The sequence below is a fragment of the Fukomys damarensis genome, unplaced genomic scaffold (genome assembly GCF_012274545.1).
Source record: "Fukomys damarensis isolate Sample0158 unplaced genomic scaffold, DMR_v1.0_HiC HiC_scaffold_17, whole genome shotgun sequence".
NCBI lineage: Eukaryota > Metazoa > Chordata > Mammalia > Rodentia > Bathyergidae > Fukomys > Fukomys damarensis.
The window spans coordinates 81,787,986-81,806,477 of NW_022900929.1; the positions used below are offsets into that span (position 1 = coordinate 81,787,986).

The window sequence follows — 18,492 nt, forward strand, 5'->3', positions numbered from 1 at the left end:
GATTTTAAAAATTGCTTGGAAAATCTGCTACTACCAGGAGCTGAAGTCTCTTCATTAAATTTGTAAGAGGGCCAGCAGTGTGTGCCTGTGTGTGCACTTTCCTTTCGTCCACAGCTTCTTCATGTAGACAAGACGGAAACCAACATTCCAGGTCAGCTGAGCACATGCAAGGCATTTCCCAAGTCCTCCAGGTGTCTGAGAGCCCCTGCACCCTAAGTGCAGCATCCCAGTCTTAGCAGTGTACTCAGGCATCTGCCGACTTTCTGCACGTGAGTCTTCAGCTAGACTTGGGCTTTGCCGGGCAAGACAGCGCAGCAGTCTCCGGGATGCACCCACAAGCACCATGCCTCGGAGGGCGTCCGGCTGAGCACCTGTGACGTGGGGCACACGGCTGACTGTGCCTTCTTCCCCGGGATGATGGCTCACAGCTGTTACCGTCATCAGGAGGACAATAAACTGCCACTGCCAGTGTCTGGCGGAGTGCTCGCGTACTCAGTAAAAGCAGCCTTCTCTCACCGTACTCCCCTGTCCCCCTCTGGTGGACACAGCATTTTTCTCCTATTTGCACACCTGAGGGTGGCTACTGAATGCTCAGTACAAGACGATTCTTAGTAAATGCACAAGAACGCACATGTGTCTATGAGCTCCTTGTGACAGACCTGCTCTTCTCAGTCATGAGCACAGGGACGGGGGCCTATGCCCTGGGTCCCTGACCCATGTGCGCTGTGCACGTGTGGCCAGGGATCTGGGCTGGAGAGCCACCATGGACTCAGCCTCACACCTCTCTCTCTGTCCTCTTGCTTTATGAGACACGGAGGTAGTAAAAGACCTGGGAAGGATGAACTTGGAGCCCTCTGCACTGGCATGTGTGAGCTTAGCTCTGCTTTCTAAGGCTCACATATCATTTTCCTACAGAGGCTCCCAGCAGGAACCTGGACAATCAGTTTCTGTCAGGGACAGCTGAGGATGAGACGGCCCTGTGGGAAGCTGAGAGGATTTCTCAGTGAGGCCGCCCACTGGGAGAGGAGTGCGAGGTTCTGACAGAGTTCTGTAGATGGACAGGGAGCCAGGAAGGGCCAAGTCACAGACGGAGTTGGGGGACTCAGCAGAGGGCACCATGGCCAAGGCCGGGGTTCTGAGGCAACAGACTAAGGCGGCACTGATGGGTGAGAATTTCTTGCCCAGAAACATGGTAAAAACAAGGAGGTACAGAACCAGTGTCTCCAAGCCTCTGTTCATACCCTCTGAAGAGTGCCTTTGATCTGCTAATTTTAGAAACGTTACAGTTAGTGGTGCTGTAAAGGTATGCTTGCTATGCCCTAAGTTCCTTCAGGCTCACTTCCCTGTCAAACTTGTCAGCTTGTAGCCCCAGAAGCCTCACCTTGGCTGAGATGCAGCCATTTCTGGGTATAAACCCCTGGAGGAAGAGTTCCTGGGGCACTCTGCTCCCTGCTCCTCTCTGATAGGAGGAAGTATGGGTAGAGATTCTCAAACTTATTTATAATCATAGAAGTTTTGAAGGAAGAACATCTTTATCATCCCAGGAAACTCGAAAAGAATAGTTAAAAAATTGCTGACATACAGGATAATTTCCTTCAGCGACTTTTAGATTTGAAAATAATTAAGTAAACTGTGCTGATTTACTGCACAGAAGGCAAAGGCTGTAATTTCAGATCCAAGTAAAATATCATGTCACATTTCTGCTCAACCATTCTACAATGCACCATTTTAGTCACAGATATCTTAAAAGAATACTGATTCATTAAAAATACTTTGCTTCATTTGGTGCTAAATATATGAATTAAATATGTACACAAACAATATGTGTAAGATTATCAAATTACACGACTGAGAAATTGACATTCGATACTACTGCCTCTCTAAAAGATGCTATATTTAGATATAAAAGTTTACCTTTTCTTTTTTCTTTAAACATCATGCTGTATTCTTTGCTTTTTGATTAAATGTGGATAAGTCAACTCCTTTCAAAACATGCTCAACTGGTTTTCACTTGCATTGTTTACCTGTGCTGTGCCATCAGGGTTAGCTGTAACCAACAAAGGACCGACAGGAGCCCTTCACTGGCCAGCCGCGCGCTGCCCGCCGCTGCGACGGCCTGCACTGGACATCAGCACAGCCCCGATGTGCAGACTCCAGATGCCCACTACCTCCCCACTAGGTACCACTGAGGAAAATGCTTTCTGAGTTCTTTCCAAAATTCATCAGTAAATGCCTTTGATAAAAAAAGAGGCAAACAAAATCTTGTTTCCTTTTAGGCAGATACAAATGAGGGAGTCTCAAAGATGTGTGCTCACACAATCAAAATTGCTCATTAACACTTAGGACAGCTCATTTCAGCAGCCCTGTTATTTGAAGCACTGTGTCAATCACCCATTCCGGAAGTAACTTCAGTTGAATGACCTGCTGTAAAATCCTAGGGCTCCCCCTTACAGGCTGGTTAGCCTGGGCGCGGGGCAGGATGAGGTCCTGACCACATCTTGAGGTTAGCAGGCGCGGCTCGGACTGGCCTTCCCCCTCCCAACTCTGAACCCCTCCTCTGCTGTTTCTAGACTCCCCGACACTGTCAAAACTGCCACGAAGTCCACAGGATGGGGAGAGTGCAGGAGCCGCCCTGCTGATGCAGCACAAAGCTGGAGTGGGAACAAAATCAAGCTGCTGCTCCTGCTCCAGAGGGGTTTGTGAGGCCGCAGCAGAAAGCTGAAAGGAGCACCGGCGCACAGGTGCTCACTGTTTTCAGGTCTCCTCGGTGGTTAGGAGATCATTACTTCTGACAATAAAAAATAGAAGTAGACAACTATCAAAACTCCAGCTCAGGCCGGGGAGGTAGCTCAGTGGTGCTGCGCCTGGCTGGCAAGCACAAGGTCCTGAGTTCGATCCCCAGCACCAAACAAGCAAACAAACAAAAAAACCCTCCAGCTAATGTTGTCATTTTCTTATTTTACAACTGCATGAACAGCTTTTTTCGAGACAGGGTCTCGCTGTGTTATTCAGGCTGGCCTTGAACTCCCTAAGTAGCTCAGGCCGGCACATTTCCACTTTGAAAACCTTGAGATTTATTTGTTTGGCAAACAGTTCTTTCCCCAGCATATACATCTGAATTAAGGAAGTACTAAAATATAAAGTTGTATTATTTAAGCAACAGATCACCTAAATCTGCTATATGGAACTTGTCCAAATGAAAGATTTAAGATTCCATAATCATTAAGGATGAAATGATAAAAGATGCAGTAAGAATGCTGAGTCTGGAGACTGACCTCTTCTCCACTCGGCAGTGGAGTGCATGTGCCGCGGCTCCCAGATGCGCCCACCAGTCAGGACCCTGACACCACAGTGCCTGCTGTCTGTGTGCAGCCTCACTTCCTGCCCGCATCTCCTCCCTCCCTCCCCGCCTGCGCCGAGCCTCTCCGAACCACTGTGCCACTCCATCCTTCTCCTCTCCAGCAAACCCCTTCCATGCACAACAGGAAGAACGACTTGTGCTAAATCAGTCAGTGGCTTCCCAATGCTCTTTGAATAAAGCCAAAATCTTTAATAATTCAGTACTTCATACATGAAAATATACATTCAAAATGAACTCTGGGTCCCTCTCTGCCTTCACTTCCCTGTACCACCGCACTTTGTGTCGAGTAACTGCCTTACTCTTCTGTGATTTCTTTACCTTCTCGGTGAAGGACCTGCCACTCGCCCGCAATCCAGGCCTTCCTGGGTGCATACAGGATCGTGTAGCGCGTGACGACTGTCTCGGGGCCACCGGGGGGTTTCCAAGAAACCAGGGCAGTGTCGTCCTCGATCAGCGTCACTTTCAGTCCCACCGGGGGGCCTGCTGGCGCTGTGCACACATGTGAAACATAGGGGGTCACTAGGGTAAGTGGTGCAGAAACACGTAACTCCCTGTGGCAGACTGGCAAGTGTAGAAAAGTGTGAGAAAGCCACAATAAAGGGAAACATCACCACTTTGAGATCTTCAGGATCATGAGTGATAATACTAAAGAATCATTTCTGCTTCTTTTAAAGCGTACGTCACTCCACACTTAACTGAAAAGATTAAAACACAACAACAAAGGGCCAGCGTGGTGGTGCACGCCCATAGTCTCACTGTTTGAGAGGCTAAGGTGGGAGAATCGCTTGAATCCAGGAGCCCAGGTCAGTGTAGGTCAGTCCACAAAGCAAGGCCCTGTCTCAAAAATAAATACAAAGAAAGGAAGGAGCAGCTGGGGAGGGAGGGAGGCGGAGGGTTCCTAGACAGGGAAGAACTAAGCCCAAGGGACAGCATTTTTAGGAGCCCTGAACCTTTGGCTAAGCTGCTAACCAGAAAGTTGACAGCTCCACCCAGAATCTGCCCATCAGATGTAGTTTCTGTGCCCTTAGTCCTGAATCTAGGCTGCAGTTATTAAAAAGCAAGGCCCACCTAGGAGGCCTCTGAAGAAGGTGCTTCTGAGACCAGAGCATCTAGTTCTCCCTCAGTGGAGAGCTGGCGAGTTTACAGAGCAAAGTGAAACTGGGCCCCTGTATCCCCGAAGAGGTCAGGATCTGAGATTCAGTGGACTCGTGGCACGTGTGGTGGGCGGCTGGTGGCACTAGGATCTCCTGTCGGGCCCTGCCGCAGCCACAGTGAGAAAGCCCCGCGCTCCCTCCATGCCTGGCCCCGGGGAAGCATCACCCTCGCTGCGCTGAGCTTCATGCCGGAGTATGGTGAGCGGCAGCCTGGTGCCAGCACCCTGCACCCTGCACTCCGCAACGTGGCCCCTGGTGGCTTCCATTTTCAGCTTTGTGGGTGTGGCCTAGAGTGGCACAGCTGGCTGAAGGGATATGCGAGGCCTCCCTCAAAGGGACAGCAAACCGGAGCCCGTTTGCTTGTACAGATTTTTTAGAAGGAAAAAAGGTAAAACATTTCAAAAGCTAAGAACGTCAACTGGAGGGGACACAGCGCTATCCCCAACGTGCCGTGCCTCTGAAGCACTTCCTGAGGCCCTGGGAAGAGCCACTCTGCTCACCTTCCGCAAGTGTGGTGTGGTGGACCACGGGGCTCCAGGGGCTGGACAGCTGGCCCACGTGCAGCCGGACAGCAAACTCATACCGGGTGCTCGGCTCCAGACCCTGGACCAGCATGTGAGTTTCCGATCTGCCAAGGTAACAGAGCTGTTAAAGGAGCGCCAGCGTCTCAGCCAATGAGCAGGGTGACCTGCTGTGGTCTTCAGCTGCTCCTTTCCTTCAAAGACAACTTTCCGCTGACAAGAGAAGCCCCGTGTACCAAGCACTACAGCGCCATCCTGCAGAAGTAAGACTGCAAGCTCTCTCTGAGAGGGAGCCGGCAGGGGCCGGGAGAAAGGCTGGAGCAGCGTCATTTTCCAAGGCATTCTGACGGATGCTTTTGTAATTGTGGCCTAGAAAACAAGAATGGCCAGCAGACTGTTTTCTGAGGCCAGCAAGAAAATGGTCTTTTGTTTGTTTCTTTAAACACGCTAAGGTCAGCTACTGGAAATATCTCCTTGCCTAATCTTACTGCGTGCGGCTGAGAAAAATTTAAAAATCACACACACATTAATGTGAAAAAGTGCAGTTTTGAGAACTGAATATGGTAAAATTATTAGAGGCAAAACTCCCAGCCTCTGAAAGTAACCCCAACCCTGAACACCGAGCTGAGACAGCGGCCAGCCCGTGTAGGAGTGCGGGCAGGGTACGTACGTCTGCAGGTACAGCACCAGCGAGGCATTCTGCAGGCCCACGGGGTTGCAGCGGACCGTGTAGTTGATGGTCTGTGCGGCTGTGAACGCGGGCCTCCTCCAATGCAGGAAGATGGAAGAGGAGCTGTTGGCGTTCGCATAGAGATGGTGGGGCGGCGGCGGTGGAGGGACCATGCGATCACGCACGGCTGTGGAGAAAGGAACAGCATTTCACATGCGTGGCACGACGTCTAGTGTGTGAAGAAGCCAGGTGGTGAGACCCCCCATGCTGGTTTTAGGTCTTTCTTCCACCAGAGATGTACAGTGGGGTGGAAATTTCTCATCCTCCCAAGAGGGGGTTGAGGAGGCGAATGCCATCAGCGCACAACACACTATACACACGAGAGACTCAGAGGCCCGACTCCTAGCAGACACCATCTAGACTCAGGAGCAGAACACCACCCCCTTTAGCAGCCACAACACAGGCGAGCAGTTGGAGAGAAACAACGGGCCTCACGGTACAAGCAGACAAGGGAAACTCAGCGTTTTCCAGTAAAGATTCTAATGGTCTTGTGCTTGCAAAATTAAAGCAGGCACTTATACTTTAGAAACCTCATGCACTTCTTTCTAGCACCTTCTAGTTCAAGACACTGGAAGGCAGCAGGGAGAAACTGAACCACCCTGGCTTCTGGGGACAGCAGGAGGGCACAGGCACTCACACACACATCCTGGCGTGCTGACTGTCTGGTCAGCCTGGTAGCCGTCTTCGATGTTACTGTAAGCCAGCAGCCTCACATGGTATTTTCTTCTGGGGTCTACAAAGAAACCAGCAGGTAATCATCAGGGCCAGCGGTCTGGGTGAGAGTAACATACTGGACAGAGCCTGTCTAGATTCTGGGTTAAAAAACTGTGTGTGTGTGTGTGTGTGTGTGTGTGTGTGTTGTGTTGCCAGGTGGTACAGGGCACTGAACCCAGGCCTTTGCCCTGGGCCATGTCCCTAACCCTTTTCTATTTTGAGGCAGGGACTCGCTGAGTTGCAGTCGCCCAGGCAGGTAATCATCAGGGCCAGCGGTCTGGGTGAGAGTAACATACTGGACAGAGCCTGTCTAGATTCTGGGTTAAAAAACTGTGTGTGTGTGTGTGTGTGTGTGTGTGTGTGTTGTGTTGCCAGGTGGTACAGGGCACTGAACCCAGGCCTTTGCCCTGGGCCATGTCCCTAACCCTTTTCTATTTTGAGGCAGGGACTCGCTGAGTTGCAGTCGCCCAGGCTGGGCTTGCTCTTGCTGTCCTCCTGCTCAGCCTCCTGCAGTCCTGGGATGACAGGTGTGCGCCAGCTGAAACAGCCTTCTCACCACCTGGAAGTTCTAAGTAACTGACATTCTCCTTTCCGCGCTAGTTGCTCAGGACTCCGTCCTCACCTTGGAGCGACTCTGCACTGGGACTGTGCCCAAGAGGAGACGAGGGCGACAGGACCAGCGCCTCCTCCCTCCCGCCAGGTGACCAGGCCCTGACTGTGTAAGCCCTGGGTGGCCCCATCACGGAGACTTCTTGCTGGCCCTCCTGCTAGGCCGTCCCATTTGAGGGCAGTGACCGGCTGCTTCCCTTCCGAAGGTAAGGAAAACAACTGATATTCTCCACTAAGAATTTATGTGACCACGCACCCACCACTGAAGTGTTACTTCTCACGGTGCCCTTGGGGTCAGACTACATTCTGAAGTCAAGGAAAGTCTAACTCCAGCATTTTTTCAGCGCTCTGAGGAAATTCTGTGAACTGTTACAATTTTTTTGGAGGTTACCGGAGATTGAACTTGGGACCTTGCACTTTCGAGGCAGGCAGCAGAACCACTGAGCCAAATCCCCATCCCAAACGGTTATACTTTTAAGTAATGTACTTCAAAAAATATTGAAGTTTAATAATATAAAGTACTGAGGAGGCAAGGCAGGAGGATCGCTGAGTTTAAAGCCAGCCGGGACTACTTAGTGACACCTGTCTCAAAAAGAAAACCCAAAAACACAAAAAATAAAGATAACTGTGGGGGCCAGGGATTTAGCTCAGTGGTTCCGCCGCCTGCCTCGCAAGCACAGGGTGCAGAGTTCAATCCCCACTGTCAAACTAAAGGATAACTGTGATGACATATAATTACAAAGTACCATCTTAGAACAAAAGTAAATATTATTCAGAAATACTGCATTTTTCTACTATACTTTTCTAAGTAACATAAAAGCCAGGGATGTAGCTCAGTGGCACGGCGCCTACCTGGCAAGCACAAGATCCTGAATTTGACTCCCAGTACAAAAAAAAAAAAAAAAAAAAAAAAAAGCAGAAGTAAATTCAATACTTTGTAAGGAAAAATCACCCTTATTACATCTATTCAGTGTAGAAAAGGACTTGAAATTAAAGGATAAAAATTACATTAAAAAATAAAGTGTGTGGTTTATGAAATTCTCCAAAACAATTTAAGATTCTGTATAAATATTTCATTTTATTTTTTGAGACAGGGTCTCACTATGCAGTTCAAGCTGGCCTTGAACTCACCATGTAAGGCCAGGGATTTAGCTCAGTGGCGCAGCTGCCTGCACAAGCACAAGGTCCTGAGTTCGATCCCTGGTATCAAAAACAAAACAAAACAAAAACAAACAAAAAACCCCCAAAATTACGTAGCACAGGCTGGCCTGGAACTCACAGGGATCATCTTGCCTCACCCTTCCTAGTGCTAGGATTACAGGCAGGTACCCCACCTGGCAAGCTTCTGTATAAATATTTTAGAAACTGATAAATATATTCTAATATTTAACATTAAAATGAATTAAAAAGATGTCATAAAATACACAATTTCCACTTGTTTTGAAAGAAAACGATAAGAAAAATTCCTGTAACTTACACACACCCTGTGCTTCTGCCACAGAAAGCCCTGTAAGGTACAGCTTCTGCCTTTCATAAGGTGCCACAGAAGAGCGTGGACAGCACCACCTCACCTAAAGTGCAGCTGTGCGTGCGGGGCGTGCTTGTGACAAACCACTCCAGGGTCCGGGGTTCCCAGTCCAGGCGCCCTCCCACGGGACGCGACTCTCGGCTGGAGGAGTCCACACGCCTCCTGTCAGTGAGCAGGGAAGACGCTCAGCACCCAAGTTCTGACATTCAGAAGGTTCCGGCCAGATGAGAGGCTTCACTGGGGTCCATTTTCCCCTTTATCTCCTCCGACGTACTGCTGAGCAACCCAGTGCACTGAATCTAGGTCCAACCCCATAAACACCCCTAATTGGAACACATGGGCCAGGTGGTTCTCTGCCCTCCAGCTCTTGGCAAATGCACAGCACCACCTTGAGAGATATCTCTGTCCCTGCCCGGTCACAGAGGCCTTGGGGAGCCACTAGGACGGGAGCATCCAGCCAGGAAGAAGAGACGGCAGGTCCCTGGGTCACAATACGACGGAGGCACCTAGCACAGACCCGCTTGAGCCCTACGCAAGAACCCAGCATCCCGACACCAAGTGTGGGCCCCGGGGAGCGGGGAGCAGCATCTCGGGTGCCACCTGCGCCAGGAAATGGGACCAGCAGGTGGGAAACCAGCTGCCCCACTCAGAGCACAGGACCTGCAAAAAGGCTGACATCGCACACTGTGGAAGATTCCTCAGGGGGTCCGTTCCTGGCTGTGCATGCAGGAGCTTCTGCTTGAGAAGCAGCTCATCTCTGAGGACACAGGGACCACCAGGGGAGCAGCCCGCTGCGTGGGTCTGCAGTGTGCCCGAGCTCTGCCCTCCTCTCAGCGTAAACTTGACCCCAAGTACTATCATTTTGGCTGCTGACCTAGAGACAACCTGGAACCTCCACTGACTTCAGGACTGCCCGTGAATCTCAGAGAGGAGCAGGGACCACAGCCCTCGATGTCAAGCCGTCTTCATGATGTTTTTTCTCCATTACGTCCTTGGCTCATTTTAGGTGTGCAATATGCTGACATCCATCACTGGGAGTTTGCACCTTTATACAACCTGTCTTGGTTCTTATTTTTTCCCCATTCCCCTGCCCTCCCTTCCACCCCTCCCTATTTATTCCTTTTCTCATATTTATTCCTTTCTCTTCTTTCCTTTTCCCTGTCCCTTCCACTTCCCTACCCCTTTAGACCTTTTCTTCCTGTTTTACATTATCAGTTGTATATTTGACTCCTATGTACACATTGTTTCTCACACCGGAGGAACCATTCGGCTTTTACACACGTGGGTCCTATGTGTTTCACTTAAGAGTGTGGCCTCAATGTGTGTCCACTTAGCTGTAAATGTCTCTAGTTTCTCATTGTTTATAAGCCATCTTAATATTAAGATGAGCACCATCAGGCAATGAGCGAAAAAGAAGACACACTGGCAATTAATAGAATTAGGGACTCAAAGGAAGAAATGAAAGCACTTAGGACAAGTACATTAAATACAGGTAGAGACAGCCTAAACCCTAACCCTAACCCTGCACAGTCCTGCGCAGAGCCTCCCACAAGAGGACCGGGCAGAGGCCCCCCAGGAGCCCTCCTGACAGGCTTGCCCGTGGATGGGGCTGGGTTACTGGAGGCTCAGCAGACTCTGGTCTGTGCTGCTGGGAGGGCAGACTGGGAAGGCAGCCGCAGCACACACAGGCTCCCCTCAGCCATGGCAGGATGACGGCCCACTCCTGGAACTCGGCACAAGCGGCAGTCACTCCGCTCTCGGGGTCCAGGGGTGACGGCTCAAACAGGGAGCCGTTGGTTTCAGGATTAAACTTGCTCCAAGACTGGGCAATCTATAAAGATAAAGGGACGGAAGGCAAGTTCAAGTCATCTACACAAATGTGATCCTGACCATGAAGGTTTACGTGCACGGCCACCCGGCTCTGCAGTCCACAGGGCTGAACCACTAGGGCTTCTCTGTCGGCAGTAAAAGTGCTCTCTTTCCAGGCGTGGCCTATGGCCAGGTCCTGGGTCCTGCGTCCTGCGTCCTGCTCCACGGCGCAGGACAGCCTGCTCTCCTCCCCTGCTCGTCACCACCAGCTCCTGCACCCGGTCGTCAGTCACGCAGGGAGTCGGGATGGAGTCCCGAGACCACCCTTATCAGACACCTGCTGAAGTCAGCATCGTGCAAGAGCTGCGGGGCTGGAAGACAGGACCCTTGCTTCGGATTTCAGTCTGCCACAGGAGGCTGACTGAGACACGGACACTCTGCACGTCAGTGTCTTCACTAACTGCACAGACCTGAGCAAGTTTCTCATTCCGCTAAGGCTCACTTATTTGACCTGGAAGATGGAGATGTCTAGGCCTTCCCTTACTGGGATTTTACGTGTTAAATGAAATACTGCCTATTAAATTCTTTGTACAGAACGATGGTACTACAGTTCTTTTTTTTTTTTTTTTTTAAAAACCCAATGATTTATTTATTTAGATACCAGGGATTGAACTCAGGATGTTGCACTTTCGGGGCAGGTGGTGGAACCACTGAACTAAATCCCGGGCTCTGGTACTACAGTTCTTATGTGAGAGTCGGGTTGCCTAGAAGGGCAAAAAATGTGGTGCCAGAAATATGGTACTCTTAACAAATTTGAGAACCACTACAAAAGACATTCATGCAAATAAGATCCAGAGTCCATACTCAGCTACCTCATCTTTGACAAAGGAGCCAACCATCCTCACTGGAGGAAAGAGAGCCTCTTTAATAAATGGTATTGGAAAAACTGGATTTCAACCTGCCACAGATTAAAACTAGACCCCTGTCTTTCACCATGCACTAAACTAAAATCCAAGTGGATTAAAAATCTAAGTATTAAAACAGAAACACGAAACTTTCTGGAAGGTAAGTTAGGTAGAACTCTTGAAGAAATTGGTATAGGACAAGATTTTTTGAACAAATCTTCAGCAGCATGAGAACTTGCACAAAGAATCAACAACTGGGATCTCATCTTATTAAACAGTTTCTGCACTGCAAGAGAAATCACAAGCAGAGCTAAAGAGAAAACCTACAATGTGGGAAAAAATTTTATCAGTGTGTTCCTCAGACAAAGGACTACTATCTAGAATATATAAAGAGCTTAAAAAAACCAGACCCTACAAAAATAAAGACCCAATTAAAAAATGGGCATCTGAAATGGACATTTCTCAAACAAGTAAAGGCAAAAAACATATGGAAAAAATGCTCATCATCATTCGAGAGATGCAGATGAAAACAGCATTGTGATTCCACCTCACCCCAGAAAGAATGGCTGCTATCAAGAAATCAACCAATAACAAATGTTGGCAGGGATGCGGGGACAAAGGAACCCTTCTTCATTGTTGGTGGGAGTGCAGACTGGTGCAGCCACTGTGGAAATCAATACGGAGATACCTCAAAGAACTAGAATTACAGGTTCCATTTGACCCAGCTATTCCCCTGCTGGGTATCTTCCCAAAAGAATGAAAAGAATCCTACCACAGTGATATATGCTCACCCATTTTATAGTGGCACAATCTGTAATAGCTAAAGGTTGGGAAACTGCTAATTTGCCCATCAACTGGAGTCTGGATAAAGACGATGTGGTTTTTCTATAAAATGGAATATTACTCAGGCAAAATGAACGAGAAACTAGAGTCATTTATAGCTAAATGGATGCACAATGAGTCCATACTCTTAAGTGAAATTAATAGGACACACGTGTAAATACTGAATTGTTTCCCCAGTGTGAGAAACTAAAAGTGTAAATAAGGAGCCGGGGATTTAGCTCAGTGGTTCTGCAACCTGCCTTGAAAGTGCAAGGTCCTGAGTTTGATCCCCGGTACCAAAACAAACAAACAAACAAACAAACAAAAAGTGTAAATAAAGGGCCAGGGATTTAGCTCAGCGGTTTGGTTCGGTGGCCTGCCTTGCAAGCGTAAGGACCCAAGTTCAATCCCCGGTACCAAAAAAAAAAGGTGTAAATAAGGATCAAGATGAATAATTGATAATATGAAATAGGAAGAAAAGGTCTAAATGGAATAGGGGAAGTGGGAGGGGTAGGGGAAAGGAAAGAAGGGAAAAGAAAAAATATGAAAAAATGAAAAAATGGAAACAAACTCTATGTAGATAGGAAGGGGTGGAGGGGTAAAAGGGAGGGCAGGGGAATGGGGAAAAAATAAGGACCAAGATACATCACATAAAGATACAAATTCCCAATGATGAATGTAACTGTATTGTTTGCCTTAAATTACCAATTAACTTAATGGGAAAAACAAAAAGATCCAGCGTCAAGTGTCAGGAAATCATCAGCTGACGCGACTTGCTGTCCTCCTGGGAGGTTCCTCAGTCTGTGTTCAACCTGCACATGATTGAGGGCTGTGCCTCTGTTCCCAGCCAAGAGGGAGTTCACCGTTTTGACAGCCACATCTCGGAGCGCCCAATCCTTTCCAGGGCAAATCCGCCTTTCCCCGCGACTTCCATATTAATCCAATAACTCACATCTGCTAACAGTAAAATACCCCTGACCATAAATGTGCTGGAAACAACAAGTTCACTCCTTAGTAGAAGAACAATAAATTGTTTCATAAAAGCAAAATATGGAAGAGTTTGAGGGCAAGCAGATGGACACAGAAATTAGTTCAAAGTGTTGATTGCATCCCATTTTTACAATTAGGTGATTATTACCCACAACGACTTCAACTCTGATCAATAAAAATGAAGGCAAATGAGATGAGATTTTTGTAGTACTACTCTTTAGAGCAGATGTGACGGGGCACACCTGTCACCCCAGCATTCTAGGAATCTGAGGCAGAAGGATCACAAGTTCAAGCCCAGCCAGGGCAGCTTAGTGAGACTCTGACTCAAAACGCAAGCCTTTTTAAAAGGACTGGGGACGTGGTTCAGCACCAAGGGCCCGGATTCAATCCTAGTACCATCGCCACCAAAAAGAAGTTGACTCACCAAGAATCTGCCTAATCCCAGTCTAGTTGCACACTATTTAACAATAACAGCACCGACCGTATCTTTATGCAACTCTTAAGTAAATACTACACTGGGTGTAACACGCCCACTTTCACTGCAATGTGTGCCTGAAGACTGCTCAGCAAACCCCATGCCTTTTTCTTTAAACTGCCTCTCTCTTCTCTGGCACCAGATGGCGCTGGTGTCTGCAAGCGCAATGCCATAGCGCTCCAGCTGCTGGGGTGGAGGCCAGAGGCCCTTGGGAACCAGGGTGAGCAGCAATGGGCCAAGGCTGCGAGTTCCGCTCACCCCACTGCAAGCCTGGAAGCAGCAGTGCTTCTGGGACCAGTGTTTCATGTGTGCCTTTCACACACACTTCAAACCCCTGAGAGTCAGGCGTTGCTGTTGCCACCGTCCTCTCCAGAGCACCCAGAGAACTTTCCTGATGGTTCCACACAAAGAAGCCAATGGGCAGTGTGGTGCCCTGGTTAGAGCCTGGCCGAGCACCCAGAGTGGCCGGTTTCACTGCTTTCCTTACTGTGTGATGCGGGAGAGGCAGCCTCCTCCCCGTACCTTAGTTATGCTCCAACAGCGGGACCCACTTCAGGAAGCTGGGAGGAGGAGGAATTCATGTTCAGTGCTGAAAGAGCGCGTGTGCCCCGTAAGCGTCACCATAAGCGTCAGTGCTCCTTGGGCAGGATCCGGGTGCAGTGCCATCTGGCACACACCGCACGAGCCGATGGGCACACGGCGGGTGTGCGGTGAGGACAGCACTCTCTCCGGGCTGCGTGGGGCTGCTGGTGGGAATCGCCCCTCCTGAGATGTGAACTGGGGATGAAGTAAATGCCCGGGAAACACCCAGTCCTTGGTGGGGGCTCATTCTGCAGGGCAGAGAGCTGCTCGGCATTCGGGGATTGGGGTTGTGACCCGGGCCTGACTGGGTCACCCAACTTCCTGGAGCTCAGCCTGCAAGATGAGGAAGCTGCCGCAGGGTCTGCTGCTCTCAAGGGCTGTCGACGAGGCTGTAGGTAAGCGCCACGCAGGGCAGACACAGCTGTGAAGTGGTCTGCACCCCTGAGGGCATCGGCAGAGGGCTTCATGTGAAGAGCAGCACTGGAGAATCCGATGCTGCAGTCAGCCTGGGGAAACAGGATCGAGGCCACGCAAAGAACATAACCTGCCCAAAACCTGCAGGAAGGGCAGGAGGAAACGGCCCACCCAAGCAGGCCCTACCGGTGTCACTCTCTTAGCACATCCAACTCTTGATCTTTTACGGAAGAATCTCAGAGGGCAGGAACAACACTCCCCCTTGCACCAGTGGAAGATAAAACAATTCCATCTACTTTAGGACCAGCCTTGCGGCCAGTTAGACATGAGCGTGCCGCAGTGGCCCAATGAAATGCCACAAGAAATAAAACACTTTGCTTAAAAAACCGCATGTTGCTTTGAACTGTTTACTTTTTCACATTGCTCCATGGCTGTGATCCCAGCACTCTGGGGGGCTAAGGCAGGAAGAGTCACAAGTTCCAGCCCAGCCTGGGAAACTCAGTGAGACACTGTCTCAAAGGGCTGGGAATATAGCTCAGGGCAAAGGCCTTGCGTTCAGTCTCCAACGCTGCCCATAAAAAACAAACACGCCCAAACCCACAACTGTAGAAAGGCTCTGCGTGCACTAGCAGCAGCAGTGACAAGGTGGGTTCGAAGCATCAGAAACAGTCCATCGAGCTGGGTGCACATGAACTCGGTTAGCGGCCTGGGAGTGTGCCCAGCACCCGTGAAAACGTGAAGTAGAAAGTGACCAGAACACACCAGGAAGGCAGGATGTGCAGGGGGACAGACTGTGGGCAATCATCCATTTCTCATCGGGCCTTCATGCTGCCGTCCTGGCTGCCGTCCTCTGCGGCCCAACTGCAGGTCCCTGCTGGGGCCGGGGACTTGCGGCCTGGGCCTGGCTGTCCACACCACCACTCAGAGGGGGGCTGCAGCATGGGCTGCCGTGACCTAGAGCCCAGGGCTGGCCTGGCTGGCCTTGCCGGTCAGCAGAGGGCAAGGAAACACGGGAGTGTGGGAAAGGAGCGTGAGGCAAGATGCTGTGCTTGCAATGTGTTCTGGGGCGACACAGAGATGCACGTCCCCAAGCCACAAGGCCACAGTCAGAGGATGGAGCAGGGCTGGGAGCTCAGCGGGAACGCCAGGCCCAGGGAAGACACAGCTTCTCCGGGACAACTGAGGAAGGTTCCACCAGGGTGCTGCAGGCTGGGAGCAGTGTTTCCAGCCAGAAGAATAAACATTGTACTTTAAGCCTAGATTACACATTCACTCTCCTTTTGTTTATAAATGGAATTTCTGTAAGACTTGTTCATTGTAAACATTTTTCACTATCTGCATAATAAATTGAGGTTTTTCGTGATGACACCACGTTTTATAAATGCATTCTTTGAGGACGTGGAATATTTAATTTGGCGTAAACGAAACGGGGCAGCAGATGGAGGGGGCCATCCCTCCCCAGCCTTGCCTGTACCACGGAAGCCGCCTGCCTGAGCTACAGTGACTTGCTCCTTTGTTCTGCCCCTCAAAGGGCCCAAGACAAACAGCGCCTCTCACTCGGGAGAACCCCTTTCCTGCTGAGTGAGGGCGGTTTGGAAGACAGCTTTTTTTATGTGGGACTTGTGAATCAGCTTCCTATCAAAGTAAGCGCGGCCCACGGCCAGTCTACCCTGGAGCCCCCAGACTGCTGGCACTGTTTTGGGGGGACAGGGTAAGGCTTTTCCCCACTGTACGCACTAGTATTTTGACTATGCGATTTCTTTGTTTTGATCATGTAATTTCATTTGTATGCATCTATCAAGTCTTCAAAGCTTCTAAAAATATTATTTTTGACAAATGCACTATATTCCATGCTATTTGGGATGAGAAAAATTGAGGGATGAAGATTTCTACTCCAACTTTGCTCCAATGAACCTGAGTTAAACCTACACCCTAATGAACTCTGAAATATGCTGGAGCCCCTGCAGCAGAACCTCCTGCTCTTTTCTAATGGAAGCATTCCCTGGGGACGCACTCAGAGGCGGCACCTCGCGCGTCCAGTCCAGAAGAGTGAGTCTCTTCCACTGCACCATCAGTGAATGGAAATAAGCGGAAGGCAGATTTTCCTTTGTGCAGGGAGGAGAAAAAGAAAACTCCCAAAGAGCAGTGGCTTCACTGTCCCCAAATTTATGATGGCCACATGTAAGCTGCACAGATAAGGTTATGTCCATGTACATGTTCCTGAAGAATTAAAAACCTAATAAAGTGCAGTGACTGCCAATTACAAGAATTTATAATTCCAGGCCTGGGATATAGCACAGTGGCACTGTGCCTGCTTTGCAAGCGCCAAGGTCCTGAGTTCGATCTTCAGTACGGAAAAAAAAAAAAAAGAATTTATAATTTTAACGCACACAAAAAACGCTTCAAACTGGGGGGTTGTGCATGCCTATAGCCCAAGACCATTAATAAGGCATCAAGTTTACAAACATCATGACGAATGTAATCGTTTTGTACTGCAAACCTGAACTAATAAAGCTTAACAAACTTTTATAAATGAGGGAAGAGACCCCTCTGGTTCCACTGACATCTCTGTCCCAAGCAAGGCTTCCTGTATAAGCGCCTGAGGTCACGCACAGACTCACCACTGTGGATGCCCAGCATTTGTTTAAGTGGCTGCCCATCTGCCAACTCCTGTAAGTGGCCTGCCTCACAGAGATTACAGCCTTACAAATAATATTTTTATAGACTGATAGAGCCTATTCATGGCAGCCCACCTTCCCCTGAGGCTATGACATACACTTCCCTCCAGGACTAACACTGTTCTGTTTCACAGTCATGGGCTTGCTGTGGCACCGTGACCCTCTGCAAGGGAACACGAAAATACCATCCATCATCTCCTGGACCACGGCGGCTTGGTCAGGGGTGCAGTTTATTGCAAAAACATCTGTTGTTTGACAGCCATCCCTCCACATCTCAACCCTGAGCAGCCAACATCATGATGACAACATGAGAAACACTCTTAAATTTCTTCTTAAGTGGGACGCACAAGCTGGCTGAACATCGGCTTTCCCCATTACAGTGATAAAGCCATGCACATCTGCCTCCCTCCCTCAGCTCCGAGAAGCACCGCAACTCACACAAGCTGCAGAATGCGCCACTGCGAAGCAGACTTGAGTAAGAGGGTCCGAGCTCTCTGACGCAGAAAGGCGCCGCTCATGAGCATGCTCACTGGCCATGCAGAGTCTGCTCACACCGTGTGAGCTTCCAGATACAGTATTAGCAGGCTCTGAAGATCTTCAAGATACCGGGAGGTGCTCAGAATATCTTCATATAGTTTTTGCACATATGACAGAGAATCTCAAACAATCTGAGCACACGGGAGGTACACCAAAAAGATTTTCTGATAAATAAAATACTTAACATAGCCATGTTCAGTGGTGCACACCTGTAATCCCAGCACAGAGGCTGAGCCAGGAGGATGCAAAGCTGGAACCCAGCCTAGGCAACTTATTGACAGTAAGATCCTGTCTCAAAAATAAAAAATGTAAAAAAAAATGAAAAGGCTGGGGATGAAGCTCAATCCAAAGGCTTTGAGCTTAATCCCTAGTAACAAAAATAATCAATAAATCTAAGATTTTTATATTCATTCTGAGATCTATCACAAACACCTGTTTATGAACATTTCATAGATGAAGGAGACAGGCTTTACAACAGCCTCACAGGAAGAGCTGCCCTCGGTGAGTACTGCGGGAAGTGCTCTTGCTGACCACGTGCAGAGCCATTCTATAATCTGGAGATGCCGATTAAAGGATACAACATGACACAGGGTACTTTTTTGTTGTTACCAGGGGTCGAACTCGGGTCCTTGTGCTCACGCAGCAGGCAGTGGAATGAACCAC

The 18,492-nt window shown here is 49.2% G+C and overlaps 1 protein-coding gene across 1 annotated transcript in view; it reads right to left on the bottom strand.

Moving 5' to 3' along the window:
* Positions 1 to 18,492, bottom strand: part of Prtg (protogenin) — a 97,229-nt gene that overhangs the window by 18,179 nt on the left and 60,558 nt on the right. Inside the window, exons 12-15 of the mRNA XM_010609089.2 lie at positions 6,404 to 6,499; positions 5,707 to 5,893; positions 5,016 to 5,143; positions 3,680 to 3,850 (exon numbers count right to left, since the gene is read on the bottom strand). Of these exons, the coding sequence (XP_010607391.1) occupies positions 3,680 to 3,850; positions 5,016 to 5,143; positions 5,707 to 5,893; positions 6,404 to 6,499 (582 nt within the window). The remainder of the gene's footprint in view (positions 1 to 3,679; positions 3,851 to 5,015; positions 5,144 to 5,706; positions 5,894 to 6,403; positions 6,500 to 18,492) is intronic.